This window comes from Mobula birostris, chromosome 8 (genome assembly GCF_030028105.1).
Source record: "Mobula birostris isolate sMobBir1 chromosome 8, sMobBir1.hap1, whole genome shotgun sequence".
NCBI lineage: Eukaryota > Metazoa > Chordata > Chondrichthyes > Myliobatiformes > Myliobatidae > Mobula > Mobula birostris.
The window spans coordinates 99,845,122-99,865,958 of record NC_092377.1 but is presented as its reverse complement, the minus strand read 5'-3'; the positions used below and the strand labels follow the sequence as shown (position 1 = coordinate 99,865,958).

Sequence of the window (20,837 nt, the reverse complement as noted above, 5' to 3'; positions counted from 1 at the left end):
AGTGTATGTTATGCTTTACGCTGTACAGTTACGCATTAATGGCTCTTTCATAGAGAGAGTGAGGAAAGCCGAGTTTCTTGCAGTGCACACAATGGATGATTTCACCTGGTGACTCAATACCACCTCTTTAGTCAAGAAAGCAGAGCAGCGTTTTCACTTCCTTTAGAATTTGAGGCAAGTGAAGGTCTCCGCCACTGCCCCTGCCCAGATGACCAATTTTAACTGGAGCACCATCGAGTGTCCTAACTACTTGCATTAAGGTCTGGCATTTGCAGAACATCTGACTGTAAGTCCTTCAAAGGATTGCAAAGACTGCTGAGGGGATCATTGGGGTTTCTCTTCCACCCATCAGACATATTTATCAGGAGTGCTGCATACGCAGGGCACTTAGCATTGTCAAGGATCGCTTCCATCCATCCAACCATCTCTTTGACCCCCTACATTCAGGAGGAGGTACCGTAGCATTAAGACAAGGAGAGTTAGAAACAGAAACATAGAAAACCTACAGCACAATACAGGCCTTTTGGCCCACAATGCTGTGCCAAACATGTACTTTAGAGATTACCTCGGGTTACCCATAGCCCTTTATTTTCCTAAGCTCCATGTACCTATCCAGGAGCCTCTTAAAAGACCCTATCGTATCTGCCTCCACCACTGTGCCAGCAGCCTATTTCACACACTCACCACTCTGCATAAAAAACTTACCCCTGACATCTCTGTACCTACTTCCAAGCACCTTAAAACTGTGCCCTCTCATGTTAGCCATTTCAGCCCTGGGAAAAAGCCTCTGACCATCCACTCATTCATAGAATAGTACAGCACAGTACAGGCCCTTCAGCCCACAATGTTGTGCTGACCCTCAAACCCTGCCTCCCATATAAGCCCCCACCTTAGATTCCTCCATATACCTGTCTAGTAGTCTCTTAAACTTCACTAGTGTATCTGCCTCCACCACTGACTCAGGCAGTGCATTCCACGCACCAACCACTCTCTGAGTAAAAAACCTTCCTCTAATATCCCCCTTGAACTTCCCACCCCTTACCTTAAAGCCATGTCCTCTTGTATTGAGCAGTGGTGCCCTGGGGAAGAGGCGCTGGCTATCCAGTCTATCTATTCCTCTTATTATCTTGTACACCTCTATCATGTCTCCTCTCATCCTCCTTCTCTCCAAAGAGTAAAGCCCTAGCTCCCTTAATCTCTGATCATAATGCATACTTTCTAAACCAGGCAGCATCCTGGTAAATCTCCTCTGTACCCTTTCCAATGCTTCCACATCCTTCCTATAGTGAGGTGACCAGAACTGGACACAATACTCCAAGTGTGGCCTAACCAGAGTTTTATAGAGCTGCATCATTACATCGCGACTCTTAAACTCTATCCCTCGACTTATGAAAGCTAACACCCCATAAGCTTTCTTAACTACCCTATCCACCTGTGAGGCAACTTTCAGGGATCTGTGGACATGTACCCCCAGATCCCGCTGCTCCTCCACACTACCAAGTATCCTGCCACTTACTTTGTACTCTGCCTTGGAGTTTGTCGTTCCAAAGTGTACCACCTCACACTTCTCTGGGTTGAACTCCATCTGCCACTTCTCAGCCCACTTGTGCATCCTATCAATGTCTCTCTGAAATCTTTGACAATCCTCTACACTATCTACAACACCACCAACCTTTGTGTCGTCTGCAAACTTGCCAACCCACCCATCTACCCCCACATCCAGGTCGTTAATAAAAATCACGAAAAGTAGAGGTCCCAGAACAGATCCTTGTGGGACACCACTAGTCACAATCCTCCAATCTGAATGTACTCCCTCCACCACAACCCTCTGCCTTCTGCAGGCAAGCCAATTCTGAATCCACCTGGCCAAACTTCCCTGCATCCCATGCCTTCTAACTTTCTGAATAAGCCTACCGTGTGGAACCTTGTCAAATGCCTTACTAAAATCCATATAGATCACATCCACTGCACTACCCTCATCTATATGCCTGGTCACCTCCTCAAAGAACTCTATCAGGCTTGTTAGACACGATCTGCCCTTCACAAAGCCATGCTGACTGTCCCTGATCAGACCATGATTCTCTAAATGCCTATAGATCCTATCTTTAAGAATCTTTTCCAACAGCTTTCCCACCACAGACGTAAGGCTCAGTGGTCTATAATTATCCGGACTATCCCTACTACCTTTTTTGAACAAGGGAACAACATTCGCCTCCCTCTAATCCTCCGGTACCATTCCCGTGGACAACAAGGACATAAAGATCCTAGCCAGAGGCTCAGCAATCTCTTCTCTCGCCTCGTGGAGCAGCCTGGGGAATATTCCGTCAGGCTCCGGGAACTTATCCGTCCTAATGTATTTTAACAACTACAACACCTCCTCTCCCTTAATATCAGCATGCTCTCTCATCATCTTATACACCTCTATCAGGTCACCCCTCATCCTCCGCCACTCCAACAAGAAAAGTTCACTCAACCTATTCTCATAAGGCACGCTCTCCAATCCAGGCAACATCCTTGTAAATCTCCTCTGCACCCTTTCTATAGTTTCCACATCCTTCCTGTAGTGAGGTGACCAGAATTGAGCACAGTACTCCAAGTGGGTTCTGATCAGGGTCCTATATAGCTGCAACATTACCTCTCGGCTCTTAAACTCAATCCCACGATTGATGAAGACCAACGCATTGTATACCTTCTTAACCACAGAGTCAACCTGTGCAGCAGTTTCAGTGTCCTATGGACTTGAACCCTAAGATCCCTCTGATCCCCCACACTGCCAAGAGTCTTACCATTAATACTATATTCTGCCATTATACTTGACCTACCAAAATGAACCACCTCACACTTACCTAGGTTGAACTCCATCTGCAACTTCTAAGCCCAGTTTTGCATCCTATCGATGTCCTGCTGTAACCTCTGACACCCCTCCACACTATCCACAAAACCCCCAACTTTGGTGTCATCAGCAAATTTACTAATCCATCCCTCTACTTCCTCATTCAGGTCATTTATAGAAATAATGAAAAGAAGGGGTCCCAGAACAGATCTCTGATGCACACCACTGGTCACTGACCTCCATGCAGAATATGACCCGTCTACAACTACTCTTTTCCTTCTGCGAGCAAGCCAATTCTGGATCTACAAAGCAAGGTCACCTTGGATCCCATGCCTCCTTACTTTCTCAGTAAGTCTTGCTGTCATTGTCATGGTCCGGTCCGTGAAGTCCGCATTCCGGTTCACGGTGCAGTCCGTTGATCCGTATTCCAGGTTTTCCGGTTTTCCATTGTTCTGTTGGGTGCTCTGATTAAGGCACATGATTCTCGTTTGGGCAGACACATAAATACCTCTGGAGGGGAGGGCTTGGTTGCTTGATTGTTCCTGTTCAAACTCCCTGTCTGAATCCCTTCTCTGCCCCTTCCTCCTGAAGCCTTGACCTGCAACCAGTGTCTGAAGCCTTGCCTTACCTCACCTGTAAGTCTTGCCTTCAACCTTCACCTGCACTGCTGTCAAGTTCAACTGCTGGAGCAAGATAAGGAACTGTCTAACATTGTTTTGAACTGTCTCTGTGTCCACACCTTTGTTAGGTAGGTCTGGTCCTTTGCTGCTATCTAGTGTTGGGAACTGTCTCTGTGTCCACACCTTCTCTAGGTAGGTCTGGCTGTTTGCTGCTACCTTGAGTTGGGAACTGTCTCTTTGTGCCCTTGCCTCTGCTGGGTAGGTCTGGCTGTTTGCCACTACCTTGAGTGGAGATCTGTCTCTCAGTGTTCTGTGTATGAGTCTCGGCCCTATGTCTTGTTTCCAAGGAGGGGTCCTGGCTCTGTGTTCCTGTTCCTGTCTCTCAAGATTACCAAGGCTCTAGGCTCTGCGTTCCCGTCTCTCCCCTGACCAAATCAAGGCTTTGTGTTCTCACTCAGCCCAGGAGTACCTCGCCCAGCCCGGTGCTGGAATTCCCTCGTCCTGTGCTGGAGTCTCTTGTCCTGTCCAAGCCACCTCCAAGAACCTCGTCCTGTACAAGTCAAGGCTTTGTGTTCTCATCCTGTCCATGTGCCTTGTCCTGTGCAGGAGTTCCATGTCCTGTTCTGTAGCTACGTCCTGTCCTTGCCAAGATCCTAGTCACGAGTCCTAGCCTAGACCTGGGTTCTGAGTCCCAAACAAGACCCAGGTTCTGGGTCCTTGTCCAGACTCTGGTTCCAGAGTTCTGTATCACTAGTCCAGGCTCCTTGTTCCTAGTTCCACGTCCAGGTGCCGTGTCTTTTGTCCAAGTCCTAGCCCAGGCCCTGAATCCTTGTCTCATCCAGGGCCTGTGTCAATATCCAGCGTCATTCCTTCCCCTCTTCCCTTGCTTCCTTGTCATGCCTAGTGCTGTACCTAGTACTTCAGTGTCTGTGTCTTGCATTTGGGTCTGCTCCCAGTGTGTCCCCTTATGACACTTGCATGGAGTACCTTATCAAATCCCTTGCTGAAATCCATATACACTACATCTGTGGTTCTACCTTCATCAATGAGTTTAGTCACATCCTCAAAAAAATTCAATCAGGCTTGTAAGGCACGACCTGCCTTTGACAAAGCCATGCTGTCTATTCTTAATCATATTATGCCTCCACAAATGTTCATAAATCCTGCCTCTCAGGATCTTTCCCATCAACTTACCAGCTACTGAAGTAAGACTCCCTGGTCTATAATTTCCTGGGCTATCTCTACTCCCTTTCTTGAATAAGGGAACAACATCGGCAACCCTCCAATCCTCCGGAACCTCTCCCGTCCCCAATGATGATGCAAAGATCATTGGCAGAGGCTCAGAAATCTCCTCCCTTGCCTCCCATAGTAGCCTGGGGTACATCTCATCTGGTCCTGGTGACTTATCCAACTTGATGCTTTCCAAAAGCTCCAGCACATCCTCTTTCTTAATGTCTATATGCTCAAGCTTTTCAATCTGCTGTAAGTCATCCCTACAACCGCCAAGATTCTTTTCCGTAGTGAATACTGAAGCAAAGTACTCATTATGCACCTCTGCTATCTCCCCCGGTTCCATACACACTTTTCCACTGTGACACTTGATTGGTCCTATTCTCTCACATCTTATCATCTTGCTCTTCACATATTTGTAGAATGCCTTGGGGTTTTCCTTAATCCTGCTCACCAAGGCCTTCTCATGGCCCCTTCTGACTCTCCCAATTTCATTCTTAAGCTCCTTCCTGCTAGCCTTATAATCTTCTAGATCTCTATCATTACTGAGTTTTTTGAACCTTCTGTAAGCTTTTCTTCTTAACTAGATTTTCAACAGCCTTTGTATCCCATGGTTCCTGTACCCTAACATCCTTTCCGTCTTATTGGAATGTACCTATGCAGAACGTCACGCAAATATCCCCTGAACATTATATGGATCCATTACTTATGAAGCAACAGTAGAGTTATACTGTTTACTTTTTATCTTGTGTCGCAAGTGCATCTTAATGTCAATCTTCTGGAATATATTTTATTTGTTAATTTATTTGTGGTAATATTACTTCATATGTTGCATGTGTGTTACCTGTGTTGTGTGCCTTAGTTTGGAGGAATATTTGGCAGTATCCACCACAATGACAATAAACTTGAACTTGAAAACAACAAAGTTCATGACATGTATTAGTGTTAATAAATCTGATTCTGAAACTACAATCCCTTGTCCCATCCGTTGCCTCACCCGTGGAAGAAATTGTGGGGCCCACACTGGGCTGAGCATTCACCTCAGAATCCACAGACACTGAGTGTTAGCAGTCACCCTCGAACTTGAACAGAGGAGGAGGAGGCGCAGGGAGAAGGGAAGGAGAAGGTGGAGAACAGGTACTGTATAGCACCCAGCTTCTGTCATCCTCCAATGGTCTGGACTGCTTCAAACTGTGTGGTGGCAGTGTGAAATATTTTCAACTGGAATCTGGGAATACAGGTCCGTAATTCCTTGAAAGTGGCATTACAGGTAAATAGGGGTGAAAGAGCTTTTGGCACAATGGTCTTCAAAAATCAAAGTGCTGAGTACAGGAATTGGGATGTTATGTTGAACTTGTACACAACATAGTTGAGACCTAATTTGGAGTGTGGTGTACAGTTGTGGTCAGCTACCTACAGGAAAGATGTAAACAAGATTGAAAGAGTGCATCGCGGTAGCCAAGTCCTTACTGCAGAGCTTTCTGCACCAGCTGTAAGATCAGCATTTCCCACCGCTGTCCGTAAGGAGTTTGTATGTTCTCCCCGTGACGATGTGGGTTTCCTGCGGGTGGTCCTCTTTTCTCCCACAGTCCAAAGAAATGTATGGTTAGGGTTAGTAAATTGTGGGCATGCTACATCCGTGCTGAAAGTGTGCAACATTTGTGAGTTGTCCCAAGCACAGTCCTCGCTGTATTGATTTGGCACAGATAATACATTCCACTGTATGTTTTCATGTACATGTGACAAATAAAACTAATCTTTAATCTTTAAAAGAATGCAGAGAAAATTTACAAGGATGTTGCCAGGACTTGAGGATCTGAGTTATCGGGAAAGGCTGGACATGTTTGGACTTTATTCCCTGGCATGTACCATCTGGAATGAGCTGCCAGTGCAAGTGGTGGTTGTGATTTTGATTTCAACATTGAAGAGAAATTTGGATAGGTACATGGAAGAAAGGGCATGGAGAGGTGTAGTCCAGGTGCAGGTCAATGGGACTAGGCGGATTATGTCACGGTCCCAATTGTTAATTCCCTATTTTGCTCTTAATTTCCTTTGATTGTGCCATGGTTCTGCCTGTTAATTTCCCATTTGTTTCTCATTCTCTTTGATGACGGCACACCTGGTTTCCATCAAGACCTGCAGCATAAGAACCCCAGCGTTACAACCACTATTCGCTAGATCGTTGGTTTTGCCTGTGTGATAATTAACATTTCCCGGCCGCTTAGGACTGTGTGTTCTAAGTTTTGCTCCATTTTCGGGGTTTACCTATGAAACCCCATCTCTCCGTGTCGAGGCTCCGTGTCAAGGTCCCTCCTGTTAGCTGTCCAATGTTCTCGTCTGTGTAAGCATCCTAACTCAATCTCCGTGCCTGTGACCTGCACTTGGGTTCACTTCATTCACTCATTGCAACAGATTAATGGTTCAGCACAGACTAGACTGTGTGTATCTAGTACTTCAGTAATATTTGAGTAATATTGTTGTTTGTTTAAACAGTTCATTATGGGTTATATGTATAAATATGTGAATTGCTTACATCATGATGCTACTACGGTAATGGTGCACCTCACTTAGAGCAACCTCAAAGTTAGACTCTCATTTCAGACTCCTGTGTCTTTTGAATTAGTTTAATGATTTTAAGTTACAAAACATAACAAGATGGACCAAAGGCCCTGTTTCTGTGCTGTTCTTTTCTGTGTTCTATGTTCTCTACTTGGCATCCATTTTGTTTTCCTTCTGTACAATCTCAGTGTTTCCTTATGTGTATCTGCAATGATCTGGTTGGATGTTATGCAGACTAAAGTTTTTGACTATCTCTGTTCATGTCACAATAATAAATGAATTACAATTACCCTTTATCTGAACAAGAATGTCTGAGATGTCAACCGTCTATTTTCCTCCACAGATGCTGTTTGACCTGCTGAGTAACTCTGGTACTTTTCATTTTTTACTCCAGATTCCAGCACCTGCAGTTTTTCGCGCCTCCATGTTTAAAGGGAGGGTGCGAAAGGAGTCCCTGGTTAGTTTAACACAATTAAAGATAAAAATTAGCTTTATTTGTCGAGTGTACATCAGAACATAAAGTGAAAACAAAGTTCATGTTCTGCAGCTGCAGACAAAGGCAATCCCGCTTGTCTTCCAGAAGGCAAACAGTGGAGAGCAGCCAGACTGCAGGGTTCAACCTCCGACCCAGGGCGCCCGCCTTGCCCCTATTCTCTCCCACACCGCCTCTGGTGCCTCCTCCTACCCTATGTGGCTGTTTCAGGTGATGCCACGGTGTGGTGGCCTAAGTATAGTTTCTTTTCATTAATTCTATTGTAATTCTTTATTTTCCTGTGAGTGCCTGCAAGAAAGTGAATCTCGGAGCAATGTGAAATCAAATCGTGAACATTGCGCTGGGAACAGCCTGCATGTGTCGCTCTGCTTCCGGCGCCAACTCACTAACCCCTAACCAGTACACCTTGGACTGTGGGAGGAGACCGGAGCACCCAGAGGAAACCACGTGGTCACGGGGAGAACATACATGCGGCCACGGGAATCGAACACACCCTCCTCCCCACCCGATCGGTGGTAGCTGGTGCAGTAAAGTGATGGCGGTAACTGCTGGAGAGGGTGGGGACCAAGATGCCAGTGCATGCTCAGCTAGATGCTGAGCCAGTGGGATCCATCTGTATAAACAGTGAGAAAGACAGGCTTTTCACTGCAGTTTGGAACTCCAATGCTGTTCAAGCTGCGTGTAGATCTTCTCCGAGATCCTCAAAACTCTAAATCTCATTTTTTCTATTTACATGTACATCACGTCAGGACACGTTAGAGTTTCCTTTGCTGCCAGCTGTCAAATTCTCTCATTGGCTTAGTTCCTTTTTCACTTCCCCTCTCTACTTTCTCTAGACTAGTTTTTGTTTCTGCTGTCAATCTGATGTATTCTATATACTTTTTTAGTTTCGTCCCTTTCTCAATGTCCAGGCAGCTCTCAGTTTGGTGAACCTTCTTTAACTCTTAGTCCGCAAACGAAGCCTTGCTACTTATAAGATATCTCACTTCAAATTCAAGGACTGAAAGTGAGTGAGATAAAGCTGGCACAAGGTCTAGAGCACCGCATACAAAGTGCTGGAGGAACTCAGCACGTCAGGGAGCATCTCTGGAAGGCAATAAGGTGTCAACGAGCCCCGTCAGCTCTTTATTCCCCTCCAGAGATGTTGCCAAACTTTGAGTTCCTCCAGCATTTCAGGTGCGTTGCCCTGGACTTGCAGCTTCTGCGGAATCTACCGTGTTTATAACAAAAGGCACATCTGGGGCATAAACAAAACTCTGCTTCATAATGAAGCATGGTTGTGTAGTGGTTAGCACAACGCAGGTTCAATTCCCACCGCTGGCTGGAATGAGTTTGTATGTTCTCCCCGTCACCGGGAGTCTTTGCTCTGGGTGGTTCGGTTTCCTCCCACACTCCAGAGATGTACAGGTTAATTGTAAACGGTCCCGTGATTGGACTCGGATTAAATCAGGGCATTGCTGGGCAGCGTGGCTCGAAGGGCCAGAACGGCTATTGCGGACTGTCTCAATTAATAAATAAATCATTGAGCATGTTTACAAGGAGTACTGCCGCAAGAAAGCAGTGTCCATAAGCAGGGACCTCTCCGCCCCCAGCAGCCAAGCCGTGCTCTCTTCTCGCCTGCGACTATTGGAAGTCTCTTCATTTGAGTAACACACGCAAACTGCTCGAGAAACTCGATGCAGGGCCCCGGTCCGAAAGGTCGACCGTTCATTCCTCTCCACAGATGATGCCTGACCTCCTGAGTTCCTTCAGCGTTTTGGATGTGTTAGTCTGGACTTGTAAAATCTTTCGTGTTCAGATTCTTCATCTGAACTGGGAAAAAAAATTGGAAACGGAAGAAGTTCAGCAGATGTTGGAAATCTGGAACACACACACACGCACATTCTTGAAGCTCTACTCTACACTATGCAAGGAGACCGAAAATGGTTACAGCTCCTTCGTCAGCAAATCAATGGGATTCAGCGCGGTTTATTTCACAGGTCGCAGCTAGAGTGGGCGGCCCTCTGCGGGAGACCAACGTGATTTACAGCACATTTAATAGCTCGGAGGTCAAGCTGGGGCGGAGCGAGGCAGTCAGAATGGAGGGTGATTGACAGTGCATTCATCGATCATTGACAAGCCAGTGGGGAAGCGAGGAAACAGAATTGTTTAGGGCGAAGCGAGGAAACAGAGCTTGATTGACAGCTCAGTCAATCTCTCGTTGGACTGCTAGGGGCGGAGCGAGGCAGTCAGAATGGAGCGTCGTCTGCGCGGACATGGCGTAAGTTGGCGCCCACGGGAAGTGCCGGGAGCGCGCTGCGCGAGTTCTGGTATCCGGTATCCAATGTTGATCTCCCGCCACCTTTTTAGAGCGCGGTCCCGAACTCGGTTCGCGCGCGCACACCTAATTGGAAAGATGAACCCTCCCGGGGGGTGGACAGAGCGCGGTGGCGAGCTCAGCACGCGACTATGTGAGCGAGCGGGCTTGCACTTTTAGAGGGAGCTCCCGGCGCGCTACCGGCACCGTCTTGCAGCAGAGATGCTGGAGCGCGCACAGGGTCGGGAACGCTGATCGCGCGGAGGGAAGGTGTGTGTGTGTGTGTATATACGATGGCGCGTTCCCATTCTTGGATCACGTGCATGTGCACGCACAACAGTCGGAAATAACCCCCACCCACGAAGCGCGTACACGAGCCGGGCGCGCGATTGCGTGACGCCCGTTGGAGCGGAACTACTGAGATCGTCCGTCCCCTCCCTAGCTGTATTTGGAACGTTGTCCCCGGAGTCCACTCCCCCCGCCCCGCGCGCTGTATTTGGAACGTTCACCCGGAGTGTTCTCCCCCCATCCGCGCGCTGTATTTGGAACGTTCACCCCGGAGTGTTCTCCCCCCATCCGCGCGCTGTATTTGGAACGTTCACCCCGGAGTGTTCTCCCCCCATCCGCGCGCTGTATTTGGAACGTTGACCCCGGAGTGTCCCCCCCCCCCACCACCCCGCGCGCTGTATGTGGAACGTTGACCCCGGAGTGTCTCCCCCCCCCACCCCGCGTGCTGTATTTGGAACGTCGACCCCGGAGTGTCCCCCCCACCGCCCCGCGCAACGGGGCACGCCCTCCCCTGCTCACAGCGCGTCGGCGCTGCACCCGCTTGCACCGAGACAGGCACAGCGACGCATGTTATATAAATAAGGGGGGGAAGTGACAAACAAGGGGGTTGTTGAGGAGCCGAGGCAAGGGCAGGGGGTGGGGTCTGTGGGGGGAGGGAGGGGTGGGGGTTCAAAAAAAGAGGGAGACCACGGATGAGTCGAGCTATCAGCCCCAGCAGTCCCCTGCTACCATGCCGAACCAGAAAAGCGTCAAGGGCAGGAAAAACAAGCGTACCAACAGCAGCGGCGACGAGCAGGAGGCGGCGGCCGGGGCTGCTGCATGCAACGCAGGGGCCGGAACAGCAGCGCCGGGGGCCAGCGGAGCTACGGCCGGCCAGCCGGAGACAGGCAACGATCACGGTGAGCTGCAGCTCCCCTCCCTCCCCCCCCCCTCCCCACCCCACCCACCCTGTGAAAGACGCCACTAGTTTCCATTTGCAGCGCCCGGCTCCGCTTATTTGTGAAGCGGACGGGGAGTTTGAAGTTTCCTCCTGTGCTTTTTCTCGACGGGGGTGGGGGACGTGCGGGCGGATCCTGCAATTTAAAACCTGCTGTAAAGATTGTCATTCGGTTTCTGTTTCGTTTGTTTTGGGGACCCAAAAGCTGAAGATCCCAAGTTGAACAGCTCAGAGGTTTGCATCCCCCTTTTTGAGGGGGATGATCAATCAGCGTGCATCTTTTTTTCTCTCCAGTCCTGCCGAAGGGTCTCGGCCCGAAACGTCGACTGTACTTTTTTTTCCCATAGATGCTGCCTGGCCTGCTGAGTTCCTCCAGCATTTTGTGTGGACGTGCACCTTAAGGCTCGTTTGATTGCTTCCTGGTTCGATGGGGGACTGGTGTCACCAGTGTTGGCCCCGGAAACGACCCGAGAGGGTCCTCGCTGATTTCCCTCCCCGCGCCGTGAACGATGCGCATCCGAGGCTTGGTGTTGTGCCAAGGGTGGAGACCCCGGCTGGGTCAGTGTTGTTCTCTTTCCTGTGTCCCAGGAGGCTAAAATCATTGTATCAGCTATCTTGATGGTTTTCAGGATCATTTTTGTGGTAACAGTACAGTGCAAAAACGTATAAAAATGGTATAATTTTCAATGTCGCGACACAGGGCATAACTTCTCATTATTTTACAAACGTTTGTATGGATGGCACTGTACTGCCACAAAATAACAATTTTCACAACACCTGTCAGTGGTAATAAACTTGATTCTGAGTAAGAGTAGTGCAAAAAGAGAGCATAACACCAGGGTAGTGTCTGCAGGGCCTTGGGCGCTTTTGTAAAACAGAGGGACCTTGATGTTACCGGTACATGCTTCCCTGACTGGAGTGGCAGGCAGGATGGTGAAGAAGGCTCCGAAAGCTGGCCTTCATAAATCACATCAAAGTTGTGAGGTCAGAGTGCAGTTTTTTTCAGGGTACTGGTGAGGCTGTACTGGAGTGCTGCGTTCAGGCTTGGTTGCTGTGCTGTAGGAAAGATGTCATTAAACCGGGAATTGTGCAGAAGGTTTACAAAGAAGGCTGGACAGTGGCTGTATTTCCTGAGGAGACTTGGCATGTCACCAAAGGCTTGCAAATTTCTCAGGTGTACCACGGAGAGCATTCTGACTAGGTGCATCACTGGAGGGTCCACTGCACAGGACCGGAAAAAGCTGCGGAAAGTTGTAAATTCAGCCAGGTCCATCGTGGGCACTGACCTCCCCACCTTCAAAAGACGTTGCCTGAAAAAGGCAGCATCCATCATTAAGGACCCCATCACCCAGGACAGGCCCTCATTGCTACCACCAAGAAGGAGGTACAGGAGCCTGAAGAGACACACTCAGTGTTTCAGAAGTAGATTCTTCCCTTCCTCTTATTCACAGGCCACTCAGCAATCTGTTGGCAGAGGGGAGGAGGCTCATTGAGTGTGGGTCTTCAGGCTTCTGTACCAACTCCTTGATGTTAGTAACAAGAAGAGAGGGCAAGTCCCGGCTGGTGAGGGTCCTTAAAGATAGGTGCTGCCTCCTTGAAGCCTGGAACCCACAAATGCTACCCCGTTATATTGATTCTGAATCTGAGATCTGGGGCTAACTGAAACGCCATTACAGCTCATGGCGTTGCTGTTCAATTCTGGAGACCTCTTCAAGAAGTTTGCACATTTTTCCCGTGACCATGGTTTCCTCACACATTTCAAAGACGTACTGGTGGGTAGGTTAATTGGTCATTGTAAATTGTCCTGGGGGGGGCTGCCACGTGCCCTTGCTGATGAGATGAGTTTCAAGGTCAGGAAGTACTATTGCGGGTATTTAAAAACTTTGGTTTGGATGCATGAGGAGAATTGTGTGTAGTTGATCTCTATGAACAGTGTGTAAGATGAGATTTTCACTGTATCTCAGTACATGTGACAATAATAATCCAATTCCAAATCTGGTTCTGATCGACTCAGTGCAGGAAGGATGTGGAGGCTTAGAGAGGGTGAGAGAGAGTAGCAGCTACGACGAGAGATTAGACAGACTTGGGTTGTTTTCTCTGGAGTGCCAGAGGCTGAGGAGAGATCTAATGGAGATTTATAAGATGAGAGGCATAGAGAAGACAGACAAAATCCTTTCCGAGGGATGAAATTTCTAACATCAGGGGGCGTGCATTTAAGGTGAAAGGAGATGATTTCAAAGGAGATATTTGTAATGAAAATGGTTGGATCCTGATAGGTGCTGGAGGCAAATATGATAGAGGTGTTCAAGATGTATGTGTGTAGTTTTTCATTGATTCTGTTGTGTTTCTTTGTTTTAATGTGAATGCCTACAAGAAAATGAATCTCAAGGTAGTATGTGGTGACGGTTTGGTAAATTTACTTTGAAATGTGAACTTTTGGATATGGGCATTGTGAGTGCAGAAAGGATTAGTTCAGTTGGGCATCTGATTACAGATTGAATTAGTTTAGCACAGCACAAAGGGCCTGTGCTGTGTTGTGGCAGAGGTGTGTTGGCTAATGCCTCCAGTTGTGGAGATCATGGTGCAAGCGTTGTGCCTGCCAGGTTCTCTTGCAGGCGAGGTAGGGTAGGAGGAGTTTGACTACATTGAGCTGGAAGGGAGATGCCTTCCCTCTCCCTTTGGGTGTCCATGGATCTTAATTCTCTGGGGAATTAGCGGGTGGCTCTGCAGATCATGAGGGGTATGAATGGGTGGTGTTAATCTTTTCCCAGGGTGAATCTTGAGGGTGTGCGTGTGCTGACGTGGGTGAGTTTGTGCGTGCCGCATCGGTGTCCCTCTGTTAATAGGCTCTCTCCTCTTGCGTCCCACAGAGGCGCCGTGCGCGACGCCGCTGGTGTGCGGGCTGGGCCGGGCCGTGCAGCTGGACAAGGATGATCACCAGCGGGTGGTGTGCAACAACGAGCAGTGCCCCTTTGGCAACTGGATGCATCTGCAGTGCTTCTACGAGTGGGAGAGCAGCATCCTGGTGCAGTTCAACTGCATTGGCCGTGCCCGCAGCTGGAACGAGAAGCAGTGCCGCCAGAACATGTGGAACAAGAAGGGCTACGACCTGGCCTTCCGCTTCTGTTCTTGCCGTTGCGGCCAGGGCCACTTGAGGAAGGACGTTGACTGGTTCCAGTCGCGCCGGCGGGCTGACGACAGGAAGAAGAAGCCGGCGGTCCCCAAGGCGGGGGAAGGGGCCCTGGCGGCGGCGGCCGCGGTGGCCGAGGACGGGAAGAAGTGCAAGCTCCACCGCCCGGCCAGGCCGCCCCATGAGGGGAGCGGGCCGGGCCAGCAGCGCCGGCTCTCTGCGGACCGCCAGGCCCTCGCCCAGGACAAGGCCCCGGCAGGCAGCTCGCCACCCCAGCCCTCGCAGGCCCAGGCCCCCACCCCCCGCGGCCCCCGGCACCTGGGAGACTTCCTCAAGACGGCGCTGCAGGCAGAGGCTTGCCGCAAGCTGCTGCCCGGGGGGCCCCGGCTAGCCCAGGTCGAGCTGGGCCCGGCGGGCGCGGGCGCTGTGGTAGCAGGAGGGGCAGGAGGAGGCCGGCTGGAGCCTGCCGTCCAGTTCTTGCGGCGGCTGGACCTCTCGGAGCTGCTGGCCCACGTGCCCAAGCACAAGATGAACACCTATCACGTGCGTATGGAGGACGATGCCCAAGCTGGCCAGGGCGAGGACCTGCGTCGGTTCATTCTGGCAGCGCTGAGCGCCAGCCAGCGCAACGTCGTCCACTGTGCCCTCTGCCATCGTGCACTGCCTGTCTTCGAACTCTTCCCGCTGGTTGATGGCACCCTCTTCCTCAGTCCCTCCCGGCACGACGAGATTGAGTATGACGTCCCCTGTCACCTCCAAGGTAGGTCCTGGTCAGTGCAAAGGAGGGAGGGAGGGAGGGGCCGACGCAGGCAGGCTGCTGGGACTGGCTCGGGCAGGTCTGTAAAGGTTAGATATAAGATTAGCTCTATTTGTCACGCGTACACCGAAACATACAGTGGAATGTCTGTTTTGCATCAATGACCAACGCTGTCGCTTTCGGTGCTAATGTAGCGTGCCCACAACTCACTGACCTTAACTAGTGAGGCCTTTGGAATATGGGGGAACCAGAGCCCATGGGGGAATCCCGGGGAGACTCGTTGCAGACAGCGGGGTGAGTTGCACTGTGATTGCTGGCACTGTGTAGCATTACACTAACCGCTAGCCATCATGCCATCCATTGTATGGCAGGGACTGTGAGCAGCAAGCGCCTACTGGAGGAGTGAGCAGGACTCTGCAGACACTGTAATCAGTCCATCACAGGTAAAGCCCTCCTCAGTATTGAATACATCTTCCTGAAGTGTAGTCGCAGGAAAGCAGCATCCATCATCAGGGACCCCCACCACCCAGGTCATGCTCTCTTCTCACTGCTGCCGTCAGGAAGAAGGTACAGGAGCCTCAGGATCCATACCACCAGGTTCAGGAACAGCTATTACCCCTCAAACTTCAGGCTCTTGTACCAAAGGGATAACTTCACTCACCCTGTCACAACCTATGTGATATACTGCGTCCGGTGCTCCCGATGTGGCCTTTTATATATTGGCGAGACCTGACGCAGACTGGGAGACTGCTTTGCTGAACACCTGCGCTCTGTCCGCCAGAGAAAGCAGGATCTCCCAGTGGCCACACATTTTAATTCCACATCCCATTCCCATTCTGACATGTCTATCCACGGCCTCCTCTACTGTAAAGATGAAGCCACACTCAGGTTGGAGGAACACCTTATATTCCGTCTGGGTAGCCTCCAACCTGATGGCATGAACATTGACTTCTCAAACTTCCGCTAATGCCCCTCCTCCCCCTCGTACCCCATCCGTTATTTATTTATATACACACATTCTTTTTCTCACTCTCCTTTTTCTCCCTCTGAATATACCCCTTGCCCATCCTCTGGGTCCCCCCCCCCATCTGTCTTCCCGGATCTCCCGTCCCATGATCCTCTCGTATCCCCTTTTGCCTATCACCTGTCCAGCTCTTGGCTCTATCCCTCCCCCTCCTGTCTTCTCCTATCATTTTGGATCTCCCCCTCCCCCTCCAACTTTCAAATTCCTTACTCACTCTTCCTTCAGTTAGTCCTGACGAAGGGTCTCGGCCTGAAACGTCGACTGCACCTCTTCCTACAGATGCTGCCTGGCCTGCTGCGTTCACCAGCAACTTTGATGTGTGTTGCACAACCTATGGACTCACTTTTAAGGGCTCTTCATCTCATGTTCTTGATATTTAGTGATTTATTATTATTATTTCTTTCTCTTTGTATTTGCTGTAGTTTGCTGTCTTTTGCCCACTAGTGGAATGCCCAGGTGCGGTCTTTCATTGATTCTGTTATGGATTTATTGAGTATGCCTACAAGAAAATGAATGCCAGGGTTGTTTATGGTGACATATATTTACTTCAATAATAAATTTACTTTGAATTTTGGTTTATCATGGTCACATGTCCTGGGAAGGTATCAGTCTTGGATAAACTGCTCAACCTTTCTATTAATGGCGAAGATTAGTAACCGTGGGAACTAAATTGGTTTATTTTTATCAACCAATTTAATAAGAGGTAATGTTGTAGCTCCAGAAGCCTCTTGGTTTTTTAATAACAGTGCTGGTGGCATGGAACACCATGCCAGGGTTGCACATACTTCAGTAACTTTTTAAGAAATACCTTAGATAGGTATGTGGACGATCGAAAAATGAAGGGATAGATTTATCTTGGAATAAGTTAAGATTGTAGACCTAAAGGCTCGTACTGTGCTGTTCATTATCACTGACATCAGAATAAGGTTTAATATCACCGGCAGATGTTGCGAAATTTGTTGTCTTTGTGACAGCAGAACATTGCAATACATAATAGCGAGATACACTCACTCACTCTCATTCATGGACCACTCAGAAATCTGATGGCTGAGAGGAAGAGGTTGTTTCTAATACGTTCAGTTCATTGTGTTTAGTTGCCATAAACCGAACCATGCTGTGTTGCCATACACTCTTGTATTCATGGACAGAGTGAGGGGTCATGCCAAGAATGATACCTAGTCATCTCGCACACACTTTATTCTCTACCTGATCTGAACAACTTCTGTCTCTGTAACACTCCATTCTCCATTTTGTTACTTTGTACTTTTGTACGACTTCAAGGAATTGGCATTGGTTTATTATTGTCTCAAGTCCAGAGGTAGACTGGAAGAACTTTGTTTTGCCTACTAGTCATAGTCATACTTTATTGATCCTGGGGGAACTTGGTCATACCATGAGGGGAAAAAAAATACAACACATAACTAAGTTAAAAAGTTTAAAAGTAAGAAACTACGGAGCAACTGTAACAGGCTGCATGCACAACCGGTGCATGTGCACTAATTCCAAACAGATAGGTGGTTTTGACACCTCTGTACATGTGACAATAGCAAACCCATTCCAAATTCTAAATCCTTGAGGTAGGACAGAGGAAATCAATAACAGAATGCAGAATAGTGTTACAGAGAAAGTGCAGTGCAGGAAGACAATAAGGTGTGCAAAACCATGCTGAGACAGATTGGGGTCAAGTGCCCTATCGTATCGTACTAGGAGATGGTTCTATAATAGCGGGGTAGAAATGGTCCTTTCCTTTGCATAAGTGGGCAGCACAGTAGCATAGAGAATAGCATAAAGCTTTATTGCACCAGCTGTAACATTGAGCTCAATGTCGGGAAGGAGTTTGTATGTTCTCTGTGGGTTTCCTGTGGGTGCTTCATGTTCCTTCCACATTCCGAACACATACAGTTAGGGTTAGTGAGTTGTGAGCACACTATATTGTGACACTTGTGAGTTACCCCGGACAATCCTCGATGTTTTGATGCAAAATAATGCATTTTGCTGTATGTTTTGATGTAATTCTGCCAAATAAAGCTAATTTTTAATCTGCATGTTTGAAAAAACAAGATTGTTTTACTGAGGTGGTTGAAACGTGAAGCAAAGCATGCTGATTAGTGTGCTGCCTGAGGACGTGGTGGAGGCAGTTACACACACAATACTTAACGGAGATGAGTGTAGCCTGCTCTTTTTTTCCTACAGGGTGATGGGTACCTTGGAGATATTTGGGTAGGTGCAGGGAATGGAGGGGTGTGGCTCATTTGGCACCATGTTCAGTACAGACGCTGAGAGCTGAAGGCTCTGTTGATGTATTGTACTGCTGTGTGTTCTCAATGTCCAGACAAGCTCTTGACTTGCTAAGGCTATGGACTAATCATGGGTAAGTGGGTCCAGTGGGGGTAGGTGCAGTGGTTTAATCACACAGGTACACCTAAGCCCCCTGCTGCCCTCGCCCAGGACCACCATAAGATATAGGAGCAGAATTAGGCCATTCAGCCCATCGAGTCTTCTCTACCATTCCACTATGGCTGATCCCAGACCCCACTCAATCCCATTCCCTGCCTTCTCGCCATATTCTTTGATGCCCTGACCTATCAGGAAACTATCAACTTTCTCTTTAAATAAACCCATGGACTTGGCCTCCACTGCAGTCTGTGGCAGACCATTCCACAGGTTCACTACTCTTGTCTAAAAAAAAATTCACCTTGCCTCCGTTCTAAAAGATCGCCTTCAATTTTGAGGCTGTGCCCTCTAGTTCTGGATACCACCACCGTAGGAAGTATCCTCTCCACATCCACCCTATCAAGACCATTCAACATTCGATCGGTTTCAATGAGATCCCCCTGCATTCTTCTAAATTCCAGTGAGTACAGGCCCAAAGCTGCCAAATGCTCCTCATATGTTAACCCTTTTATTCTTGGAATCATCCTCTGGACTCCAATGACAACACATCCTTTCTGAGATATGGGGCCCAAAACTGTTGACAGTACTCCAGTGTGGCCTGACTAGTGTCTTATAAAGCTTCAGCATTATCTCCTTGCTTTTATATTCTATTCCCCTTGAAATAAATGCCATATTACACTTGCCTTCTTTATCACAGACTCAGCCTGTAAATTAATCTTCTGGGATTTTTGCATGAGGTCTCCTAAGTCCCTCTGCACATTTGAGGTTTAAACCTTCTCCTCATTTAGGTAATAGTCTGCACTATTGTTCCTTTCACCAAAAATGCATGATCATACATTTCCCAACACTGCATTCCGTCTGCCTTTTTTTTTTGCCCTTTCTTCCAATTTGTCTAAGTCCTGTTGCAATCGCATTGTTTCCTCAGCGCTATTGACTCCTCCACCTATCTTTGTATCATCCAGAAACTTTGCCACAAAGCCATCAATTCCATTATCTAAATCATTGACAAATGAAGTGAAAAGTAACAGTCCCAATACTGACCCCTGAGGAACACCACCTGTCACTGGCAGCCAAACAGAAAAGGCTCTTTTTATTCCCACCTGCTGCCTCCTGCCTGTCAGCCATTCCTCTATCCATGCCCTAGCTGCAAGCTCTCCTCGCACAGGTCAGCAATGGCCATGAACAAGATGGGCCAAAGGGCCAGCTTCTGTGCTCCATGAAGTGAATAGCGCAGAGTCAGTGTTCCTCCGCTTATTGTCTCTAAAACATTTCTATTGTTCCTGCTTTCTGTCACTTTCCCCAATGGTGGATTCTAGCACTTGCCACTCCCTGTGGATTTCTAAAAATAGCTTGCCTCTTCTGTTTCCTTTAAAGTTTCCCACTCTCACCTTTCAAAGCTGTCCCCTCTAACTTTGAAGCGTTCACCCCCGAGGGCGTATCTTATTTGGGTTTATTATCACTGACATACACATGGTGGCCACTTTCAGTAGATTTGTACACCTCATTAATGCAACTATCTAATCGGCCAATCTCAGTGCAGCAACTCAACACGGACATGGTTCAGTTGTTGTTCAGACAGACCATCAGACTGGGGAGGAAATGTGATCTTAGTGACTGGAATGATTTTTGGTGCGTATGACAAGGTGCTGTGCGCATCTCAAACGGTCTCCTGGGATTTTCACACACCTCAATCTCTAGAGTTTACAGAGAATGGTGAGGAAAAACAACAACAACAAAAAAATCCAGAGAGGAGCAGTTTTGTGGGCAAAAATGCCTGTTAATGAGAGAGGTCAGAGAAGGATGGTTAGGCTAGTTGCAGCTGACTAGAAGGGGACAGAAACTCAAACTAGCTTCGAGTTCCAACAGTGATGTGCAGAAGAGCATCTATGAATGCACAGCATGTCAAACCTTGAGGTGGGTGGATGGGCTGCAGAAGCAGGAGACCACAAACATAATCTCAGTGGCCACTTTATTAAGTCCAGGACGTACCTCTTGAACCAACTGGAATGCACCATCAGGGAAGTGACAGGAGCAAAAACAATAGAGGTATTTTACAGGTACAGCAGGCACTCAATAAAGTGGTCACTGAGTGTCTGCCATCAGATTTGTTGATTTGTGGCAGCAGTACAGTACAAGACACTTTTTCAAAAAAAAACTACTACAAATAATTAGTGTAAAAGGAATAGTGATGTAGTATTCATGGACCATTCAGAAATCTGAAGGCTGAGGGGTAGAAACTATTACTCAGTTGTTGAGTGTGTCTTCAGGCTCCTGTA

At 48.3% G+C, this 20,837-nt stretch overlaps 1 protein-coding gene across 3 annotated transcripts in view; it reads left to right on the top strand.

Annotated features, from left to right (window-relative positions):
- Positions 1 to 10,973: 10,973 nt before the first annotated feature.
- heca (hdc homolog, cell cycle regulator) overlaps positions 10,974 to 20,837 on the top strand; it is a 37,437-nt gene continuing 27,573 nt past the window's right edge. For 2 of the 3 annotated variants that reach the window (XM_072265782.1, XM_072265780.1), the window contains exons 1-2: positions 10,974 to 11,218; positions 14,127 to 15,146. In XM_072265782.1, coding sequence (XP_072121883.1) covers positions 11,050 to 11,218; positions 14,127 to 15,146 — 1,189 coding nt within the window. In that variant the 5' untranslated portion in view covers positions 10,974 to 11,049. Of the gene's footprint in view, positions 11,219 to 11,733; positions 11,815 to 14,126; positions 15,147 to 20,837 lie in introns of those variants that run through there. The other variant, XM_072265781.1, reaches the window with a different exon arrangement.